Raw genomic sequence first — 24,208 nt, forward strand, 5'->3', positions numbered from 1 at the left:
CCCCCGCCCCCGGCCCCGCGCGGTCTTTCCCGCCGAAGGGGCTTCCCTCAGCGAGGACACAACGGCGAGGCGTGGGGTTCCCTCTCTTCCCTTCCCCAGCTGGGCATGAAGCAACCGCCCCACTCCCGCGGTGGTGCGGGGAGCGTGGAGGGCAGGCTTTCCTCACGTGTGCCGTGGTGGGGAGCAGGGTCCCCCTTTCCCAGCCGGGGTGACAAAGAGAGCCAAGAGGTTGCCCTGCAGGGGAGGGTGGGAGAAGCTTCGTGCTGGTTGTGTTACCACAGCTGCAGCTTGGGACTGTAAAAGAGATTAGGTGTATTGTGCATATCTGATTTCGTCTTGCTGTTGTCAGCGTAAAGCTTGAAAGCATTTGGGGATCCTGGTAACTGGAGATCCAATATTGGAGAGAGGTGATGAATATGTCTTAAAGCTTTCAGACCTTTTCGCCAAGGAGGAATATAGAAAAGCAACAGCGTAGTAGTAAAGTCGGGACATTGTCATATGTTAATGTATTATGGTTTGGGTTGGCTTTTAGCTGATCTTTTTTTTTTCCCTGGCTCTGTTCACTTCCACGCTGGTCTACCCTGTTCTCAATCATTTGTAACTGTGCAGAGCTATCCCAGTCAGCTTGTCTGGCATATGTGTGAGTTGCCTGTCTCAGGCTGTTTTCTGGAGTGGTTTTGGCCGCTTGATTTGTTCATTCATTGTTGATCTGAGTAAAAGCTGTTCAGCTCTTGCAGAGAACGGAGATAGTGGTAGAAGAATGTTCTGGCAATGGTTAAAACAATAGCAATGCATGGACTGCTTCGTAGAGCATCTGAGAGCAGCAGTGCTGTGTGACTTTTTGTCAGGCCAAATTTTGGGCAATTGGTAAGTCTTTGTAAAATTGCTACTCACAGATGCAATGACATAAATTGAGGGATGTTGCTCTTTGTGAGCCTTTTTGAGTTCCCCTGTTGTAGCCCTTCCCAGGTAGCATACAGACCATCCCTTTGCAAGGGCTGGGTATGTTTCAGCTGAAGCTGACACCAGGAGTATCTGGTCTTGGCCCTGAACTAAAGGGAGTGTGGGGGCACAGGCACACTCCAGGATGGAGAATCCCTTTTCGCCTGTGTTTTTAGCAACCATCTGCTTGCTCCCTGGAGCTTTGTGATGAGAAAGAGAAGAGAAACAAAGTCAAGAAAAGGAGTCATTTTGGGCAAAGAGCTTGTAAAGACACAAGTTGAATTTAGAAATTTTTTTCGTTTTGCACGTAGCAGCCAGCCTCAGTGGTGAGGAAAGCTGTCTTGGATTTACGGAGTGAAGGAACAAGGAACTGAGGCAGGAAAAAGACACAACCCGAAACTGATTGTCTGGAGACTTGAGAGCGCTCCAGGGAGTCTGGAGGAGTCTGCCTGGAGAAGGAAGTAAGAATGAGGTGAACTTAAAGTCCTGGGGAGAGAAAGAGATCTGATGGGAATCTCAAGGTGTGGGGAGAAAAGGGAACTAACGGTGGGGTGCAGGAGGGCATGATGAGCAGTGGAGAAACAAGTGAGATAGGATGAGAAGTTTCAGCAAGGAGAGGGGACTGTAGTTTAACATGCATGTACAAGTAAACTAATTTCTAATTACTTGCATGCTTCTTTTCCCCCTCTCAACTTTAAAGTTGGGACAGGAGGGAAGCATAGCAAGTTGTGATATAATCTGAGTGTTTATAGCACATACAGTCAGGAAGGGTCTGAATATGTTCCTCCTGCTTTCTAACTGTTCCGTGTCTGGTACTGCTAATAGCAGAATACGTGTGTATTACAAAAAGAAAATAAAACTACATTAACTCAAGCATATGCCCAGTAACAAACTTCCTGTTGTATTATACTCTCTCAACAAGCATATGTGCGAGTGACTTGGAGCAGGGAATATCTACTGCTCTGCTTAAATAGGAAGGTATGAGAAGGGATGTACTGAAACAGGATGAAATAGAAGGCAGTATAAAGCTGGTAAGGAAACCCGAATTTGCAAGCTGTTGCATTGCCTTATGCCAGTATTATGAAGCTGGAGGTAGCTGGCTAACTTTGGAATTGTGCTGTGACATAATGCAGGCTTAAGACTTCTGTCCTGTAGCTGAAATCCTTGCACGTCACCAACTTTGTTGCAGGGGGTGAAATGTAGAAGGTAAGAAAATAGAGTGAGGAGACCCATAGTCCTGATCCTTTTACGGAGGCTGGGGTGGAGAAAGGCAGGATGAATAAAGCATATGCCCTAAGGTGGCAGGCTGCTCCTTCTGTTTCATTTTGCTTGCAGTGGTGTCTGAGCCTGTTCTTTTGTACTAGTGTTCCAGTGCGTGTGGAGAGAGAGATTTAATGATTTCAATGTGCTTAGGAAGATAAATTAGGCTGCTGATGGTGCTTGTCTCTGCTGTTGCAGCTTCTGGGTTTTATCCAGAAGAAGTGAAAAGGATATGGTGAAGACTGAGATGTCTAGGGAAAATTATTGTGAGGAGCACCATGGACTGGGATGAGCTCTTGAGGAGGTAGAGACGAGCTACAGTACCTTACTTAGAACTGGATCATGTGGAGTGGCTGGAGGAGCAGCAGTGAAGAAAGCAAAGGAGGTGAAGGGAAAGACTGAAAATGTTTTGGGAGTCTAGGTAATAAAGAATAACTGGGGGGAAAAAATCAGTGCAAGATGGAGCATAGGATGAGTTTCCTTGTTTCATGTGTGAAGGTGGGAGGAATTTTTCATTTGTCCTAACCTGTTGCAAAGTTAAAACTTTCTAGCATTGAACTTGGAAAATTTGCATCCATAATACAGATAAAAATCTCTCTTACATCAGTACCTCTAGAACCCAGCCCAGGCAGCTGTTTTCCAACATGTACACGTGCTTCAACATACAGAGTGAATGCACCCTCCCTCCTATGTGTATGTTAAAGCCTGGGAGAAAAGTGGAGGGATTTTGTGTTTGGTTTTTTTTTTCATTTACCTTGAGATCTGCTGCAGCAGGTTTCCTTCTGAGAGCATTATGTAACCATGAATTGAATTGGATTGCTTGTTCAAAACATGGTATATCTGCTAGATCAAGAAACCTGCTTTTATTTATTTATTTTGCAATTAGCATTCAGTGTCTGTTGGGAAGCAAACTTCTCCATGTTTCTGGCAGAAACTTGAAAAACAAAACATATGCATGTGTAATAATTTACTATAAACCGTAAAATTCTATTTATGTTACTGGAGAAACTGTCTATAGTCTGATTATAAGCCTGGGAAATACAGTGCCTGCATCTAATTTTATTCGTAATCTTTTTTTTTCCTATTCCAGCCATATGCTAAGTTATGTGGCAGGCTTCTGTGTATTGCAGCAGGATTTTTGTGGCCCTGAGATGTTGCTGGCAAAGGACTGCTTAGAGTTTCATGCCAGTTAGAAATGGAGGCTTTTAATTAATTACTAGGAGGAATGCAGCATGATCAATACTACTAGACTTTATTTTCCAGAGCAGGGGAGGGCAGGCTGTCGCTCAGAGGCTACCTGTGGCCTTCAAAGCAGTTTGTGTTGTGCCTAAAAGGAATTTGCTGAAGATGCCTGTGCGTGGTAATTGTCATGACATGTGCCTGCTTTGTTATCACATTCTCTGGTTCATTAGGTTTGTTAGGTTGGAACTGCACCTGATTATGAAGAAGGAGTGATTTTGCCCAAGCTTGTTCTGCTTGCAAATAGTTGTGCTACCAAAATGTGTTGCTACCCTTTTCCTGTCTTCTAGAGATTATTACTTACTCTGGCGGAGTACTTCATGCGAGTTCTCCCTATTCTGCTTCAAGCAAAAGGTTATACTTTTCAAATTGGTGGCATGATCTTATCCAGCTGTTTTTTGCTTAAGTAGGTTAAGATTCCTTTAATGGAGCTGCTATGTTAGTAGGTTCACAGTGTGACAGACTCTCTCAAAGGCAGGAAAGAACAGAGGAGGACAGCAGTGTCGTCCACCCGCTCAACAGGCTGTGTGTCCACACTGCCAACCAGGCACTTCTGCCAGATCGGTCAGTTCGCTACTGAACTGTTTGCGTGATCAATTATGAATTTAAAAAAACAACAAAAACCTCACAAAAAGCTACTGATTAAGGTGGTCTTGAGCTGCTGCTCCAAGAAGTGTGAATTGCTTCAGATGAGGAATACACCTAATTCACTTTTTCAAGGTTATAAATTCTCAAGGAGAAATTTTTTTTAGCATAATTCTGCTGAAAAGGTATTAAAAGTGGAGAGTTTTTGGTAACTGGAACTGCTATGATCTCATGCAACTGACGCTTTGTTGGAGGGAGAGGTCAAAACTTTGGCTTAGAGGATTTGGAGTCCCTTCATTTTTAAGTCTTGAGTTGATATGTAATAAAATATAAAGCCAACAGTGTCCCTTGGTTGTAGAAGGACTGGATATTAACGTTCATCATGGGTGTTTGGTGAATGGGTGGAACCTGTGGCGAGTGAAGGCTAATCTCCGAGTCAGCAGATGGCTCACCTCATAACCCTGCTCTTACAAACTCCTTAAGACAAAATGTCAAATGTAGAAAGCATACATAGTGCCATACGATAGCAGGTGTCAAGTGGACTCCAGTGAATCACACTTGCAGGTTTTCTTAATTTTCTAATGTGACTGCCAGTCACTTAGCTGCTGTTTCTTCTGCTAGCTAATTACCTTGATGAGGACAGCTCTTGATCCAGCAGCAGGAGCAGTGAAGCGTCACTTCAAGGAGGAGTGGAACGTGTGTGCCCTGGTGCACTTTTTTGCCGCCTGTCATGGTGCGGTGAGCCAGATCAGGGAGCTGATCCAGCTGGGAGCTAACCTGACGAAAATAAGTTGTGAGCACCATTGACGGACGCACAAGGATGGACTCTTCCTTTTGCTGGGACCTGCGTGTGGCTACCTCAGCTTAGAATGACTATGAATTGTACATGCTACTGAGCAGGCACTTAAAGAAGTGTTGGTGGCTACTAATTTAACAGCAAGAGGTCATGATATTGCTTACTGTTGATTAATGTTGTCCTCTTTTAGCAAAACTGGAAAACTAGGAATAAATTAGAATTGCTAGCTATTTTGATGACTGCTGAAGCAGATGATATTAAGTCAGTTTCTGATTTTTTAAAAAATAGGTGTATTTTTAATCTCCAGTGAGGTTGTTGACAAAGTAATTTTCTTTACCTTAAGAAAAATGTATACGTGGTGTTAGCCAACACATTGTTGGCATCTTCTTTTTCTTCCCCCCAACCCAAAGGAAAATGCCATCCCCTGATCCTCAGAAGGGAATTTCAAGTACTTGTCCACTTGGGTCTGGTCTATGATATCATGCCGTGGCTTAAGATCTGAAGTAGGTGTTGTTTCCCCACTGCCTTCCTCCCTTGCTAGCTGTCTTTGGGCAGCTATCTGCTTTGTCTAGGTGGCCTCGCTTTGCAGGTGTGGAGTTGATTTCTTAGCCTCCTTGTTGGGGCTTAGCAGAAATAATTATCCTGAAGGAACGCTCCCTTGAACGAATAAAAGCTTGTCACTGCCTCTGGAATTTTACACCTAATAAGTTGTTAATGTCTAGAAGTCATGACTTCTAATAATGTGGCGTCAGAGGCTAGGTGTACCTTGACATGTTAAACCAGTAACCCTAGAGGTCCCACTTCTAGGTCTTTCTCCCTCCCTGCAACTTTCTAATGAGATTAGATTGAGACAAATGATTTGTCTTCTCCTGCGTGGTTCATTGTTCATTAACAAAACAACTCCCTCTGAAAGGATTTGAAAAGTCTTCTGACACTACACATTTTTTCTTTTTAAAAGCACGTGTTCACTTTGAAATCATGAAGGTTGTTAGCAGAGTTGTGGTTCTGCAGAAGATATGCAAGCCCATCATTTGGCAAGATTTTGGCAGAAGGGGAACTTGTATAGTGGCCTACTTAATTTATGTAGGTTCTAGATCAAGATGTTATGTCCGGAGTAGGCAAGAATGCAAACAGATTCCTTTCAGCACATCAGTAGAGGTATGTATATAGATCTTAACTTGTAGCAGTGTAAGGAATCTCCTAACTCATCTGGAGGTGGGTGAGCACCAGCAGTTCCTTGTAAAAAAAGAGGAAACATGCTGAGATTTCTTAACTGTTTCAGGACGTGAGTGGTAAATGCTCTTCTTCAAGGGCCTTAATGTACTTTAGTATGTCTGTGATGCCTGCGTAATACCTGGTTTTGCAGGTCTTAAATTGTTGATTTTAGCAAAGTTGAGCAAAGACATTCTGTTTTCAGCTTCTAGAATTTTTTATGAGAAGTTAAACTAATATATGATTATCAGTAGACCTATTGGTACCAAAGAAACCAACAAAGCTTCCTGCCAGTATTAACTAAAGAAACTTCCCGAACAAACAGCTCTATTAAAATGTGAAAGAATAAATACTGTTGTTCATTTATCTGTTAAGTTAAAAATGCCAATTTTTATGGGATTGCAGGCCAAAATTGGCTGCAAGTGCCTTTCAGCATTGCATTATGCATATCAGGGTATTGCCTCAACCAACTGCTTGATATTTTGTGCACTTTCAATCTCAGGTATTTGATGCTGGTGACTACTTTGGTATAATGCAAGTAGAAGAGGTGGATGAGGAGGAAGAAGGTGATGAAGAAATGGAAGAAGAATTAAAAAAGAAACCAAATCCTGGAAATGAACCTTGTTTCAAAGTTATCGTAACAAATGAGAGTGGGCTTCAAGCCTCCAATCCCAATAGGTGAGTAGTTATTTCAGAACTAGTGTTCAGGCTTTGAGTAGTCCTAAACCCTAAAATTATATGGACAGTTTGCTTTAAAACTTGTTTGATCCTATTCAGAAATCCTCTTTTCTTACTGTAAGACATAGCTGCCCCTTTGAGGAAAGGGGCATGCTATGAGGCACATCTTGCAAGGGGTACTAGGAGTGCAAGTATCTTAATGTTGTTCTTTTTTAAGTCATACAGGAAGATGCTTAGAAATCTGTTCTAGTAAACTGAGGGAGAAAATAGGGAAAAGGCAACCTTGAAATTAATTCTGCAGAAAGAAAACAGAAACTTTATCTGTAAGACTGTGTGCCCTTGGAAAAAAAAAAAAGAAGAAATAATTGTGACCTTCACAAATCTCTGGCTAAGGAGGTACTAAGCAGCTTCAAAGTAATGATCCAAGGACTGTTAAATTTCCTCCAGTTGGCTAAAGTATAATTTGAGAGTGTGATTGTGTGAATTGCATGCTGTGTGTGCTTATATCATTGAATACATCAAGTTACTGTTGACTTTCTTCAGAATCAGCTTATCTGTCATGAATATGAGACTAGTACACAGCTATAAAACTAGAAAAAAGTTGCATAAGAAACAACTTAGTGTTACAACACAGCTTTTTGAGTTCTTATTGGTTTCAAACATAGAACAGGCTATTTGTCATATATTGATAGATGGCAGTGAGATGAAGTCAACTCTGCTGGAGATCTAAACACAATTCTGCTCAATTCTATAAAACTTCTTTTGCCAGAACTTTCATACTTTTTATGTCTTAGGTAAACATACAAAGTCTAAAAACATAAATTTAGCCTTGATGAATAAAAACAACATAGAGCATAGGTCTATCTGCCTTTACATGCCTGCTTTAACCTAAGTCATTGCCTTTCTAAATCTGAGAACACACTTAAATTATAAAGTTCAAAACAGCTCCTGTGATAATCTTGGGCTTCTTTGCAGCATTCAGATGTGTGGAATGTAGGAGCAGAACACCAGCACACCTCTTTGCTAACAGATTTCCAAAGAGCTTGACCTTAGCATTCTCTGGAGTCTTTAATTTTAAAATTAAATGAGGTTTCTTCTGTATGTGGAATCTGAGATACAATAATTGTTCAAGGGTGCTTGGTGTATGTGACAGATGACATGTTTTTAACTTTCTGAAATATGGGTGGTGGGGTGGTTTTGTTTGGGGGCAGGGGTTGGGTTTTTTGTTTGTTTGCTGTGTTGGTTTTTTTTAGCAAGTAGAGTTCAGCTTCTTCTCTGACTTGGTTCAGTAAGAGGATATAACCAAAATGTGGAGAACCCTTCTGTTTGAATAACTATGTGGTTTTTTTGTAAAAATCATGCAGCCTAAACAAGGGTTAAACTTGTCAAGGGAAGCTGTGCCAGTTGTCTACGATCTTGTTTTTGATTAGATTGGTAATTCTTTTAAAACAATTTATTTTTTCTAAAAAGACTTGGGGGGGAGGGGGAACACCCCCCAAAAAACCAAAGAGAAACAATGGAAAAGACTTAAAACTTAATCCTTTTTTTTTATAGCAAATGATACAGGCTTCTGATGATCAGATCTCTCCACCTAGTTTTACAGATGACAGTAGATGTCACAGAGCTTATGGCTAATAAGATCCTCGAATACTTTTACAAAATAATGTATTGTTTTCCTTCTTCAGGCAAGAATACCAGGTTGATGCAGTGGAGTTAATAATGATCAAAAGGGAAGAAACTCTTGTGTTCCTGGCCTTTAAGGGAACTGGGCTTACAGGCTGAGTGCCTTGTTCTGTGTTTGCTCCTCATTTTCATGGAAATACTAACTAATGCACAATAAGCTTTCTAGAAAAAAAACAGAGTGTAAGTTACTGCTGGGAGGTTGTTCCTAACCTGTAATGTCACAATGTGTACTCTGGGACTGACTTTGGGAGCAAGAGAAAACTTAGTTATCAAACCATCTACAAGGAAATGTAGCTCTTACTCACAGAACATTTGCCTATATACGTGTTAAAATATACCGTTGTAATGTTACAAAAATTCTCTTTAAGCATTTTCCTCATCGACCACGCCTGGACGTACCGTGTTGAACATGCCCGCCAGCAGCTGCTTCACGTGCCTGGTTTACTGCACAGAATGACAAATCTCATGGGAATCGACTTTCACGGAGAGATCCCAGATGAGGGCAGTATTGAGCAGGTGTTGCAGGAGATGTGGAAATACAATCAGACCTACCAGATTTCTCAAGGGGTAAGTCTGTAAAGCCTAATTAGGATGCTATGAAGTTTTGAGCAACCCTGAGTAAAGACATTCTAATATGTGGCTGTTAACATGTGAAGATATATTTCCAATACAAAAAAGGTCCTTTACAGGCATTTCAGAATAAACAACTTCTTGGAAGGAGAGCAAATGCTATGTAGGGCTAAAATGGACAGTGGTTTCTTACCAGCTTTCTGATGAGAACTTTGGAGGGGGTTTTTATAGAGAGGGGAGGAGCCTCCTGCAAAAGAAAGGGGCTAGAAAGGGGAGATCTGCTTATGTGTTATGTGGGCTTTTTCTACTCAAACTTTTTCATAGTGAGGGAAAGAATCGTCTTGAATCAACTGTCTCACATAAAAGTGTGTGTCTCGGCTATGCTCACAGTTTTCCTCACCTGTATAGAGTGCTTTACGTACCAGGGATATATCTACGCTGTCAAATAACTTAACTTCCTGGTTTGTATTTGGCAACTGATTGTCTGTGCTGTGTAAATGTTAGCTCACCCTCAGGTGGGAACCAGCTAGCTTCAAGATGGAGCCTAAGTGTTTCTGGGCATAGCTTACTCCAAGGGCTGCTACTTCTAGGTGGTGTGGATAAGATCACACCAGGTTTGGTCCCTCTGCCCTACATAGTCCTTCAGCACTGTCCCGGCAGGTCTTGAGCCTTCAAACACCCTCAAATGCATGCATGCCATTTCTGAGGGAATACAACCCTTAGGGTTCAGTTAAAAACTCTTTTGTAGGGGCTGCAGTATAGCTCCTAGGCTATTGTGAGTATTTTGGATTAAATAGGAGAAAAGCAAGTTCTTCGTGCCAAGCCCTATGCAGAATGGGCAGGGCTAACCCTAAGTAGTGTGAGCATGACCAACCTGCATCTCTTAACTGAGGAGCTTGAGGTTGTTCCCTAGAGTGCACACATTTATCAATTAAGGTATCAGCTTAGCTCACGGTAGTATCAGGCCTGAAAAATCCCTGAGAAAGGGATTAGTTGTGACTGCTTTCTTTTTTCTTGGATTTTTTTTCCTTTAAATAAAAGGGAGGTCTGAACAGTATCTCTCCATCTTTCTACCCTATGTCTTTGTTTCCCATCTTCTTGTCATGAATGGCTTGTGAGTTGAGTGGAATTATCTGTGTTACCACTTGAACAGTGCTTTCCTGGAAGACAATTAATTCAACTTGTAGCTGAATTTGTCTTCTATTCCCCTTTCTGGCACTGGGCTGCTTGAATATCTTAAGTCTAATCTCTCTGCCTCCATTTCCACGCCTGTAAAATGATGACAGTAGCGCTACCAAGCAATTTAAAGTTTGTTCATTCATTCAGGATTTTATCATGACAAGTGTTGCAGGAAGGGATGGTTTGATGATGCAGCCTCAACACTCTTACAGCCAGCTGTTGTTGTGGGGGGCAGTTCTGCTCTCGTTCTTAAGCTGTAAACTTCCAACTCGTCCTTGTAGTAAACTGATTCTGATAGAAACTGCAGGAAAACTAACCTTACCAAAAAAACCGAACAGCCTTCTGCTGGTTTAGCTCCCTGAACTGGCTAATTTGGTAGAGGGGAAGCGGGTTGGGTAACCAATAGCACTAGCATAAGAAAGAGGATGGGACTGTGCAGCTGAGATGGGAACAGGCTGTTCCCAGCAGTGGCTGGATGCTAGGCTGGCTTAGCTTCAGAGTTGCAGGGATGGGAGTGTTACTCTGTACTTCGAACCTGCTCACAATCCTGGCTAGAGTAGGAAACAGAGAAATGGTGTAGGGGGTGCTGCTGGTGCCTTCTGTCTTGCGCTGCTTTTCTAGCCATTGATGTGTGCAGGATGTCTCACCCTCTCTTTAATTGTACAGACTGCCGAGGAGAAGGTTCCTGTCTGGTACATTATGGATGAATTTGGATCATGCATTCAGCATTCAGATCAGCCTAGCTTTGCAACGGCTCCTCTGTTTTATATGCCTCAACAAATTGCTTACACTGTTCTGTGGCCTTTGAGAGACCTTGAAACTGGTGGTAAGCGTGTCTGTATTTTTTTTTTTAATGCCCGCAACGGAAGATGTGCCATATTCTTACAAATCACTGAGCACTTCACAGCAGAACGAATATTTCGAGACCAAAATGACTGCATATTTGCAGTGCTATTGAATTTAAAAGTTCTCTGCCTGATATTTCTAGCACCATAATTTATGTGAGATAGAGGCCTTCATCCGTCAAAAAATGTCATTAACGTTTTATTGACAGAGAACTTAAATCTTGCGTCACTGTCTTAGTGAAACTACTGATTCAGTCACCTGAGAGTTCAAAAAAAAAATTCCTTAAAAGTCTGTGTTTGTAGCTTTGAGTCACAAAGTCAAGTACTTGAAGTTGGGAAATGCCAGGCCAACCGTTTGCTCCTGTAATCTTGGTTCGGGGCCACCTTATACCCCCATCACATAGAGGAGATAAGTGCCCAGCTGTCTGACTAAACTGACATAAGTCAAATGGTTTTGGACTAATTTTTGCATCCTAAATAATACCCTTTTTAATGTAGTTCTTTAATTATCTCTAATTTTGCATTTAAATAAAAAAGTTGTGGTATTATTAACTGTTCAGCTGTCATTGGTGTGATGTAGCATGAGGAAGATTTTCAGTGGAGAATGAAAGGCAGTTCCTAGAAGGTTCTCCTTGTTTTGCTGCAGATGAAGTGACTCGTGATTATGCTTATGGGGAAACAGATCGCTTGATCAGGAAGTGTGTTTTGTTACCATGGGTGGCTAATGAAGTGTTGGATGTCAACTGTTCTACGCCAGAGCCATCAGATGAGCATTACCAGGTATAATTTTAACAAATCTTATATTTTATCTCTTTTAAGAAGAGGTAGTGTGTAAAAACATGGCAAGAATTCTTATTTTGCTTCTTTTTAGGCTTAAAGATTGATTTAGAGTACAGCTCTTAACTAAAAAAAAAACCCAAATCATTTCAAAGAAAGCATGCTGAGACAAGAAATGTCTAACACGTAGTATTTAACTGTTTCAAAACTGAAGCAACATAAATTATTTCTAATATGTTACTGTGGTATTGTATAACTTTTTTTATAAGCATGCTACAAGGTACTTCATATGAGGTACCCACCTTCCAGTTAGATATTTGAGACATTGTCTTAATAGGCTTACAGATTGGATTTTTTATTGTAGCACTTTTGGTCAGTCTTGAATTACAGAAAGACTTATTTTAGTGTTTTAGAAGTGACTGTATTTTTCAGCCTGGCTACTCATTTAATGTCATGGTTTAGAACCATTAAATATTGGAGCGGAGATGTCTTTAGTTTGATGGCACTGTTATAAAGTACTCATCTGTTTTGTTTTGAGCTCTTCTTTCCGCAAAAGGTTTGTGATATTTTAAGGACGTGAAATTATTGTTGTTTGGAATCTCCTTTTCATGAACCAGATTTGCATGAGGTTCTTTAAGAAAAATGAAGGAACCTGATGCCTAGGAGGACTCTGTACTGGCCACTAACGTTCAAAGTGCAGCTTCTAAAGATGAATCTATACTCTACCCCAACTGTATGTTTCTTATGATAGGCAGAAAATGCTGCATCCAGCTTGTTATTAACAATATCTAGTCAGAAATGAAGTTTCTGCCAAAGAAAGGTATACACTCAAAATAGGTGGGTTGTCTTGTAACCTAAGTCAGATTGATTGGTTAGTATTTTACATTTTTGGAAAAGGGATAGATGTACTTTGCATTTACAGTTGAGGAGCAACAATGCACCCATAGTTCATGTCTTACAGGTGTTCTCTTGGCAAAAGTGCCTGGATCTCAGATAAGGCAATTTTTTGCATGTGTTTTAATTCTGTTTTGGGGGATGATCAGGTCAAGTTAAAGAACAGTGTGTGGCAAACGGGCAAACAGAATCCTCCTTTACCACCCCACCTTAAAAACATGTTCTCAAAGCATCCTTTTTTTTCCTTTACTGTCTCTCTGCCACTCAGCTATTGAGAAGAGATCACAGCAAAATATTGATGCTAGAACCAATCAACAGAATTTTCTTTTACTCTAGAATGTTTAGCTGTAGATTAAAGTCTTAACTGGTGACAGACCAGTAAAGAGTAGCTTAGGGCATAGCATATCCTTAAACACCAGAAGTGAGGTGGCTAGAAAGAGATACCATGTTGCTGACACTTCCAATTCCCCTATTTTCACATAAGCAGAGCTGCATGTGTAAAGAAATACAGACAACTTCAGAGATCTTTTTACGGCATTAATATGTGAGCCAGCAGTTCTGCAGGGAAATACAATTGTGTGAAAATATTTCTAAATGTTTATGCAAGTCATACTGTTTCAAAATCATTTGCTGCTGTAGAATTACTGTAGAATTTCTGCAACTGCTTTACTACTGTGTGCAAATAATCATTTGTTGTTAAATGGGCTGTGTTGTTGGTTTTTACTATTGCTAAGAATTACTTGTTCTAATTTTCCTTGAAATAAATGTGAAGGCTTCAGTGTTCTATTTAAAAGAATCACAGAGTTGTTACAGTAACATTGTGGCTTAACTTTTACCTGGTTTTTGTTCTGTTACCTAATTCTGGTCTCCAACACAGACCACGAACTGTAACTTAAATGGTACTATGGGTAATGATTGGGCAATGATTGCAGAAACCAGTGTCAGGCAAGGCGGCTTCTAATGAAGTGTCTGGGGTGGAAGAAGTATCTCTTGTGGGGACCAGAGTAGTTGCTGTTCTGCAACAGCTGCCTGCATTCGAGTTGCAATAAAGACAGTACTGAATCCTCTGGTATTGTTCTGAGAATTGTAGTCTTCTCTTCTTAAAAGTACAGACTCCCTTCCTATTCTTAGGTGACTGCAGGAATTATTTTGTATTTGTACTGTCCAGTCTCTTCTAGAAGGTGATGTCTATGATCTTTGATTACAGTTATGGTTTTGTTTATGCTTTCCAGTTGTGTATGATTGTATTCCTTATAACAGCCTTAAAGGTAAAGAGGCATGTCTATGGCTGGACAGACATTTCACCACTGCAACTTATGAGGACAGCCTGCAGCAGCTGGAACTCAGGGAGCTGTTGCAGAATAGCAGCTACTTTGGTTTTCCAAAATGTACTTCTCCCATCCCAGGGTTTGTGTGAGCTACTCCCTTTGCTGGGGTATCAGCAATGATCCAAATGTGTATTTCCTTTTATCAGTCAGAGGTCTTGTAAAAGGTGAAGTGAGATTTTTCAAGGTCATGTTTACTGCTGAAGACTGCAAAAAGCCTTTTGCTCATTTTTACAGGAGCAGCATTGGGTTCCAGCCTCCTATAGTGGTTTTTTTTTGTTATCTGTAAAAAACATCATGGCTAAATGGTCAATCTTCCATTTTTTTGGAAATACAGTAACTTTGTCTTTTACTGCACATGATCGTCTGTGATTTGATATTTTCGTTAGTGCTTAGGAGAAGCAGGAATTTCTCAGGGTGCTTCGACAGTGTTGGTAAGCCATAGTCTTGAAGCCATGTTTCTTGTTCCTTTTTTACTAATAGCCTCTTACCTCTGATTCCCTTCTGCCTCTGCTGTTGTATGGATTTTTTTTTTTCCCCCCTCTGAGCAGCATATTACACAACATAATATATTTCTCAGAATGCAGCTTTGGTGGAATTCACTTGCGCCAAAGACAGCAGACCAATGAGATGTGCAGATGGACTGTCATTTTCACTGTGACTACAAATCTACCTGTATACATGTATTTAAATACTTATATGGAGATAAGGTTTACAATTTGAGAAAATTTCAACAGGCTATTGCTAATAAAACACTTGAATGAACATTGAATCATACAGAATATTTTACCTGTAGCTTCTCCTTAAAGATTATGTTGGTTTTCAATTACTTCTTTTATAAACCTGATTATGCACACTTTAAAATTCAACTTGGTCTAAGCTGCTGTTCATATCTGCTGAATATTGTGGAGTTTGACCTAAGGCTGCTCATTTATTCTGCCTAGTATTAACTTTTTGTGGGTTTTTTGTTTTTTAGGCTATTTTAGCAGAAAACAAGGAAAAACTGCCTATAGCGATAAACCCACCAGTTTATGACAAAGACAAAGTTTTCAAGTACGTATCTGCAAACAAAATGCTTTCTTACCCAGATTAAGTATAGTAATTGCAGTGTGCTGAGGCTGAACAGCCTTTTTGAGCTTTGAACAACAGGCAAGTTGAAGTGTGTTTGTATGTAGCCACTTGCTTAAGATTCTGACTTACTAGTTGTTCTTGTTGGATTCTTCAGAGTAAATGGATTGCCACTTACAGAATTTCTAAAAATAAATTTAGGTTGGTTTTTTTTTTTTCCCTAAATAAGTGCCACCTTCTAGGTGAAAGAAAAGTTGCATAATTTAGTGCTGTTTTCACTAAGGAATATAACCAAAGTATATAAGAAAGACTAAAGACTTCTCTTCTGCATTATAGCATGTACGTCCATAGGGGTACATGTGCTTCTCTGTGCTGTGTGAATATAACAGATTATTCCACTTCTTCAGATGAGATTGCCAAACAGGAATCTTGTCAAAACCTGGGATATTTTAAATTGGATATGTGCCTTACTACAAAAATGGAGTGTATGGTGTGAAAGTATTTCAGAAGAAAGCTGGAACACCTTTGCAAAGATAAGGGATTTTTGTGAGCAAAACCAGTGGCACTGTGTGGCTAGACTGCCTTACTACTAGTTTTATTCCAGAAAAACATACTGTTACATAGCATTGCTGTGCGTTGCCCTCCAGGGTGTTTGTAGTCTGACACTGGGATACAAGTTCCTGCTTGCAACATTTTGCTTAAGGGATGAGGTTAGGCTAGAATGTATTGGATAGGTATACTCACACCCCAGCTTCTTGTGTTGAGGGGATTTGCTGTTCACTAGATCAACTTTACTTGAGAAGAACTACTGAAAATCAAAGTCACTTTATATTGAGAGGCATTTGTTAACTTGCTCAGTGGTAGTCTAGATTTCATTATGCAGTTGAAATCTCTGGTTACAAGACTGAGGATAAGCAAAAGCTGTCTTTTTAATACAGTGTACTTGCCTTTATTTCAGATAAGGGAGTCAGAGGTAGATGCATTCTAATAGAGATGGAAAGAAACAGTGAGGATGTTGGGAAGTGTTGACTTATTTTCACTGCTGCCTCTATTTTGCATCTGATATTTCAGGTGAATGACATTCACATCAGGGAAGCAGGGAAGGAAGGAGTGGGGAAATATATGCCAAATCCTTCCTGCTCTGCTTCTAAGGAATGTCATCAACACCCTATCCATATACTCCTGAGGGTTTTCCTCTCTTCTTTATCCAGTTCCTGTCTGGAGAGGAGAAAGGAGAGCAGGAGGCCAGAAGGTCCTTCTTGTGTTCTGAATTTCATCTACTAAAGTTCCTCCAGGAGCGGGGTAGCATCTCAGAGTCTAGATGACCTAGTGGGAGCTGCAGTCTTCCAGTGCTCTTGGCCTTTTTCAAAGCTTTAAAGGTTTTAAGGCTGCCATCATGGACAGGCAGATGGGAACGTATGAAGCTGAATAGATGTGTGTAACCTGTTAATGTGTATGCTCTGCCTTGGGTATTGCCACTGTTCTTGGGGATTCGGAAGAAATTAAATGCATGAGGTTGCAAAGTTTAGAACCTGGGACAAATTCTTAGTCATCTTGTTTCCAAGTAGAGCTAAGACAGAGAATGGGAAGATGAAATAAATGTTTAACCTGAATCCTGAAAAGCAGGGGAGAAAGTACCTGTAGTTTGATATAGCAAAATTGTAGGTTCAAGTAGGTCTTGTAGCATTAATAGTAACTGCTGCCCTAGGGACACTGTTCTATCCAGCTGTGCTGATTGCTGGCTTGAAAAAAAGGTGGATAAAAGAACTAAATGTTTCAAAGACAAAATTCATATGAAAAGTCCTTCCAGTTTGTGTTGGGCTTGATCATCTCCTTTTCTCTTGATCTTTTCTTTTCATGTTTCTCTTCATCTATATCAGTCATTTTTTTTAAAGATGCCCAAAGAGCTGTTATGAGATGACAACTCTTTGTTTTGATCGGTCTTGTCAGCTGTGTGCTTTGGGAGTTGATTCTCATAACTGCTTCTTAGCTTTAAATGCTTTGAGTAAATTAAGTAATGTCTAACAGGTTTTATCTTATTTGCAGAATTCCACTGAATAATATCTTCTTTAATCCCAGACTTTATAGCATCCCTATTAGGACTTCTGTATGACAAGGGAAGAAAAATCATTCAGGAAGTATGGTTAGCTGGCTTCATTAGTTCAGTGTGTCATTAATATTGGAATGAAAGGTCCAGAATAGGTTGGCTAATACCAAAGTATTGCAGTGTAGAGGTTCTGTCATCTATCAAACCCAGAATGGGACTTGGTGCATTTCTTATCTGTCTGTATTTTTATGTGTATATGGGGATGTGTATTATCAAAGTAGACATTGGAATGTGTACCAACTTATTTAACAAAACCAGGGGAATACCATAGAAGATCCTACGTGCTCCTTAGATAACAACAAAGGAATCGCCCAGTAGTTGTCAGGTGCCTGTCCCTATAGTCTGTGTTCTTCAGTGCAGAGGTCTGACTTTTTTCAAATGTGTGCATTAATACTGGATATACTAAAGTACCTAAGGGAATCTGACCACTAAACTCAGTGATAGGTGTTGGCAGTGAAATACATGAATTTTATATAGCGTTTCTATGAAATCTTCCTTCTCGAAATTAAATCATCTGCCTTCCAGAGCCTTTGACTGTCCCAAGACTTAGGGTAAGAGGATTGTGTATAGAACGGATGGAGTAACTTAAAAACTTGGAACAAGTGGAATGGTCTTATTTTCCCTCTGATCTTAACCTCCATCAGTTTATTTCAACGGTCTTCCTGCACTTAGCAAAGATAGATTGAGCTCCCCTGTTTCTTTTGTGCTGCATTTTTGTGTTCTATAAGCGAGTCTTAAGATACATAATCCAGAGTGCTCTGGCACAGAAATTTCTTAGCAAGACTTCGAAATTAACAAAGCAGGCTTTTTATTGTTAATGTGAGTAGCACCTCTGTGAAACCTTGTGTATAGCTGTAAGCCTGTAAGCTACTGGGGAAAAAAAAAAAGGTCTTTCTAATAGTCTTTGATAACTATATATTGTAGAAGATACCAGTATCTTCTGTGTATCTATAAAGGCAGCTCAGTGTTGTAGTGGGAAATTTTTGAAAAAGAAGGATTAGTTTTTTAGGAAGGGGATGCTTTGTTTTTCATACTTAACTGGGGGAAGCACAGTACCAGAATCTTTAAGCCTGCTGTTCGGAGTGACTGAATGCAGGTCACTGCTTGTATTTCTGTGTGGTGTAGAGCTTATGTAGAGCATGTAAGTGAATTAACACTGGGAAGAAATTTATTTTTGGATGTGCAAGAGGAGGTGACCCACCTCGCAGCTGAATGCCCGATTCGTGTTAAGAACACCCTGCTCTTCAGCTGAGAAAAGTAGCTGGTGTCCAGCCAGCAGTGGGAGTTTATTACTAAATAATGTATTTGGAAACCTGGAATAAAAAGCGGGGTGTGGGGAGAGGACACACACCTCTGACTGATTAGATGATGTCTAGGGAATGATGTGGAATAAGATTTATTGGAGTTATCACATGCTGCTAGGCTCTCCAGGTGTCCTTCCATGCTGTGTAAGGCCAAATGCCTTGGCTTTAGGCCTTTGTTACAGGAGCATTTTTCATACCATTGCCTCTTTAAATTCTAGTATTTCTTGTGTTGCATGTGTTGTGTGTGTATTTGTGTGGGGGTGTTGGATGCTTCAAGACTTTGTTACAGCATTATAAGGCCTGTTATCTTCAGGTCACCACTTTGATTCCCTTTTGCTTCAGCAAGGACTAAAGTTGCTCCAAACCAGTGGATATTTGGATAGCTTGTATATGAAATGGGTTTGGTGGAATTTGTACTGGGTCCTGTATCAAATTTAGTATTGTACTTTCCCCTAGTGTGCAGACTTAAAAGGAGAAGCCAAGCCACACATTGCAGAAAGAAATGCTTGTGAGCCCATATGAAGATATTAACTTTGCCCTGTTGCAACAGTGGGGAAAGATTGGTGACTTCTTTCAACAGGGATGCCAGGCTGACTCTCTTAATCTACAGTGAAGTCAGCTCTCTTGGTCTTAGGCTTCAGCATAAATAGTATAACCATTGTAGTATGTCACACATGAAGCTATGCCAAACATCTTACATACTTTTTAAAGAATGTATTTCCCCATGTACTGGGCTATTTTTATAGTTCATTAGTTCAGAGAAGTCTCTCTCAGGGGAATATATCTTCCAGTTGGTTAGTAGCAGAGGAGGAGAGGAAAGTTACACAACTGATAAGAATAGGTCTGGGGAGGAGGAAGAAATATATTGGTTTCTCATGGAAAAAATTAGTGGTTGCTGAGTCTGTTTAAATGTTCCCTTACTATGAGAACTGTTTTCTATGTCAGTCTTGCTTTTTGAGTTGTCATGCTGAATTCTGAATTAAGTGACCTCAGTTTAAGCTGTAAAATCATCAAAATAACCTGTATTGCTATCTGGTTATTTTAGCATGTCAGATAGCCAAGTCACTGTTTTTATTTGAGAGGGGAATTTCCTAAGATATGCAACATCTTTCCTCGTTCTTGGTTATGTTCTGTAATGTGTATCAGGTTTGGGTTGGTTTTGGTGTGATTTTTTTTTAGTGGGGCTGGGAGGGGATTTGTATTAAACCTCAAAGTTGTGTGTACTTCCTGCACATACATAATATGCATACTTTCATATGTTTTGATTGTTTGGAAATGTCTCTGTGTGAAGTTCTTAAAATAGTCTTTTGAAGCTACTGAGTTAAACTGACAAGATTTCCTATGAATTTATTTCTTGTGAATGACAGCAGGTTGATTTTTTTAGGGCTCTTTCAGCAACAAAGGCATTTACAAGGTCTCTCTCAGGGACTTTTCAGTAGAATAATGAATTCATGTTAGTGCTTCTCTGTCGGGGACTTAGTCACTGTCTTCTGAATTGCTATTGTTGTGAAAGTTGTAGGAGCTAAACTATCTTTGAGATTTCTGTCTCTTTAATCTTCCCACTTCCGTTTAAAACATTTCTGTGGCTTAAGAAGAGACTGTTGCAGATAGTGTGTATTGGTAAAGCATAATTCTTGTAGGAAGCCAAGCTTAAAACTTTTTTTCTGTTCAAGCAGGAGTTGATCAGTTTCAGAAACCAAACTCATATTTTTCTTCATATGCCTTTTTCTTCTTCTAGGGTTTTCACAGACATTCAGCAAGTCCTCAACAACCTGACACATTCCCGTTTTGTATTCACAGACAACGAGGGAGAAGCTGACATCCTCTACAACTTCTCACACTTCAAAGATTATAGGTTGCAATTTTTCCCCTGATAATACAAATTCTTTTATTGCTATAAAAACTGTGTTCCCAAAGGCCCCCCCAACATTCCTTCTTCACCCAACAACTCCTCTGTTTTGTAGGAAGCTAAGTGAGGAAAGGCCTGAGGTAATGCTGAATCAGTTCCCATGTGAGAACCTCCTGACTGTCAAAGACTGCCTGGCATCCATCTCTAGACGAGCTGGAGGACCAGACGGGCCAAGATGGTTGCCTCGTACTTTTAACCTCCAAACAGAATTGCCTCAGTTCATCAGCTACTTTCAGCAACGCGACAGAAGGTGGCTTGTGTTTCTGCTTCCTTACATTTTGTGCTTTCTTGATCCCACTTTCCTCGAAGACCAGTAGCCTGCATTTTGGGGTTCACAGCTGTTACACCACTATGGATTTGTTCTTGCTGCGTTTATGTTGAAGTGAATTTTACCTGGAAAGTGTGAGATTTTAGGTATTCTCTTTAATGTAAGAGTAGTTAAGCAATGCATTTTGAAACACAGAAACTTCGCCATGATTTGAGTACAGATTTGAAGCTGTATTTAACAGATATACAAAGGATCAAAATGTGTTTGCAACAAATGCTAGGTTTTTTTTTTTTTCCAGGGAACCAGTAGCAGTTGTTCTTGCACTTAAGCCAGAGTGGAAAATGTTTGGAGTTAAAGTACTTGGGTTCTGTAAGATTGTGAAAGTAAAATTGGGTTTTAGTGTTAGCCTAAAGCAGTTGTGGAGCTTTAGGGTTTTAAATCCACTCTCTTTCTGTTGGTGCAGCTGCCTTGGAGTGGATGGAAACTAAGATTTTCTTTTGGTAAGAGAGAAAGAGAGCATTAGGTACTGCTAGTGGTATAACCTCTTATGCCTGGTGTGGAGAATTCTGGTTGAAAGGTTGCTTCTTTGGTGACGCTTGCTTATGGTGCCACCTGCCAGGCATTTCATTTGGCCATTCTTTGCTCTATGTAGTCTGTTACTGACTGGCATGGCCAGGAGAGAGTGCTCCTTCCATGTATCCCTAGCGTTTGGTAGTTTAATTCCTTTTTAATACGAAGGATTGACCGTAAATGCAATGTGTATGTAGGGAATGGGAAGGAGGGGATAGAAGTTTCAAATAAACAAACAAAACGGACCCACTTAAGTCAACACCACTAACTTCAGCTCAGTTTATGCTGTTTATCATGAAGCTCAAGAAGTTTCTCAAGATGCTTTAATAGATTGAGGAAAGGAAGACATCAAGTGTCACCCTGCCCTTACTCAGAAAGATGCATTGAAAGACCAAAATGTTGCCTATTTTCCTCAAAGATATTTCAAAGAATTTTGCCCCTTGATGTGACTAGTTACTAGAAAGTGAGAAGATGGTGGTGTTCTTTCATTTTCTTGCAATATAAACTGTTGAGATATTGTATGATTTCTTCTCAAAGAGACAAGTTATGGTGTCATTTAATGTGAGTGATTTGGAGGTGTTCTTAGGGAATCAACTTAGAAGATTGCATGATAAGCTGCCAGAATGTTCTTGGACTCCTGAGAGAATGATTTCCACACCATGACCTGTGCGTGTTCATGGTGATGCTGTCCTGTTGATGGGTTGTTTTCCGCTTTTGAAGGAGTCGGATGCAGAGGAGGAATTAAACAGTAAGAGCATGTTAGGTCCTACTGAAAAGATCAGTGAAAGCTACCGCTGCCTTTTCTCCCCTTTATGGCTAAAGTTTACCGCTCCCAGCTGTCAGTCAAAAGTCCTTCGTTCTTGCACTTTAGCCCACAGCTTTATAACGTATTTATTCAGGGGAGTACATAGATCAGTTCAAGTGGATGTTCAAACAGATGAATGAGGTGGATACTTACAGGTATTGGTTTCTCCCTCCCTCCCTCTCTCTCTCCCTCTCTCTCTCAGAGGAGAAGACAATCACTGGATATGCAAACCGTGGAACTTGGCCAGAAGCCTGGATACCCACATCACCAACAGCCTTAACAATATCATCAGGCATAGGGAAAGCAGCCCAAAGGTTAGAGAGCATGGTTTGAATGTGATTTAAAGGGGAGAGCTGAAAAACTGCTTCATAGAAGGGAGGTCTAAAAATACAAAGAAGGAAATTTATTTTCTTTAAAATTCATATGCTGGCCATAAGCATACAGTTTCAATCAATTCAGAATTGATTCACATTCAAATTGGTCAGCTCCATTTGTTGCAGTGATGAACTCAGAGCCTGGTGTTTTCTTATTTAAAAAATAAAACTTGCCCTGACAGCAATGAATACTCCTGTTTGGTGCTGCTTTAACGCTAATCCTCAGACTGGCAGATGAACACGCATTAGCTATAGTTAGCGTTGGTCATAAATTTTGGAACATTATTGCTTCTGTCCCCTGGTTGATCATTATTGCTGATCCACAGCTCTGCTCAGTGGCACAAAGTACCGTCTTTGCCAACAATAGATGAATCATGGAGCTTTTTAGAGGGAGTCTGCAATATGCGGTCATGCATCAGAGTGTCGCTTCAGCTTTATTTCTGTTGGTGTGTGGACTGCATGTATTTTCTGGAGTGCAGAAATGCACAAAGAATTGCTTCACATTTCTAGTTCAAACGAACAAGGTCACTGAAATTATAAATAAAATCAATTTTGTGATTTTTTTTTTGAAAATGAGTACATTCTGGCCTCCCACTTCCCCACCCTGATGTCAGAGTTTGATAAAAGGTACCTACTCACATAACAACATTGTGTATTTGTGCACATCTCTAAAGAAAAACTGAAATGCCTACAAGGATACCTTAAATCATAGAGATCCAATGATACTTTGTTTTCATTTTAGTTGAATTATATTTACTGTGAGTGTTTTTGCTTTTTTGTAGGTGGTGTGCAAATATATTGAGAATCCAGTCTTGTTTCACCGAGAAGATGTGGGGATGGTTAAATTTGACATCCGTTATGTTGTATTGCTGCGGTCCATAAAACCACTCAAGCTGTATATCTATGATGTATTCTGGCTGCGCTTTTCAAATCGGTAATTATGTTCTCCTCATTAGTGTGGAGGGGCTTAGAATTAAATCTGATACCTTGGAAACTAAGGAATTGTTTTATTCCTTAGGGCATTTTCACTTGATGACTTGGATGACTATGAGAAGCATTTCACAGTCATGAATTATGCTCCCGGTGTAACATTAAAACAGGTAAGCAAACAATCCAAAACATTCCCTTGCCTTTCTGTTGTTAGAAAATCTTCCAGTGTCTCCTTTGTGACTGTTGCCAAATAACCTATTTCACATCCACTTAAATAAGCAGTCAGTGTTTTGAAAGTACCCTAAGCAAATATTTTCCTAGGTTCCCCCCTCTGGACCCCTAATCATCTGAGATTATATAAGATAATATAAACCTACATCCTGAGTATAACCCATATCGATAGAGAGCGGTAAAAGAATTATTAAAATGGCAGCTAATCATTGTCAAAGATTTCAGTGTGATCTTTTATATCAAGAAATACTGGAACAAGGAATGTATTCAGGAACTGTCTTAATTCCCTAGTTTTCTACCTGGGTTTGTATGAATGGAAGAAAATACTTGATGTTCCATTCTCTTGTCATCTGATTGCTCAGTCATTCCCAACCAAAACAGTCTTTCATGTTGCTAAACTGTTTTAGGTACACTGTGAAGAATTTATTCCTCTGTTTGAAAAACAATATCCTGAATATCCTTGGACAACGGTACAAGTAAGTCAGCAATTCATCTTTCTCATGTAGATGTTCATGGATCTTTTTTTACTCAGCAAACTAGCTTTTCGAAGAGTGTGTTTTGTGGTTTTTCTTTTTATTCATAAGACATACTTCATGTGTATCAGTTCCACAAAGGACAAATGTCATGGTTTAGCCAGGCAGGCAGCTAAACACCACA

The 24,208-nt window shown here is 40.1% G+C and overlaps 1 protein-coding gene across 1 annotated transcript; it reads left to right on the forward strand.

Annotated features, from left to right (window-relative positions):
- Positions 1 to 4,647: 4,647 nt before the first annotated feature.
- On the forward strand, positions 4,648 to 24,027 carry TTLL12 (tubulin tyrosine ligase-like family, member 12; the record flags this gene model as incomplete). Its single annotated transcript, XM_009584409.1, has 12 exons — positions 4,648 to 4,764; positions 6,537 to 6,712; positions 8,764 to 8,962; positions 10,811 to 10,970; positions 11,636 to 11,769; positions 14,962 to 15,038; positions 20,203 to 20,319; positions 20,429 to 20,623; positions 22,219 to 22,330; positions 23,173 to 23,324; positions 23,409 to 23,490; positions 23,959 to 24,027. Coding segments are annotated over 12 exons (1,590 nt in total), but the record flags the coding sequence as incomplete, so codon positions are not given.
- Between the last annotated feature and the right edge of the window lie 181 nt (positions 24,028 to 24,208).

This window comes from Fulmarus glacialis, unplaced genomic scaffold (assembly GCF_000690835.1).
Source record: "Fulmarus glacialis isolate BGI_N327 unplaced genomic scaffold, ASM69083v1 scaffold44318, whole genome shotgun sequence".
In the NCBI taxonomy this organism is placed as follows: Eukaryota; Metazoa; Chordata; class Aves; order Procellariiformes; family Procellariidae; genus Fulmarus; species Fulmarus glacialis.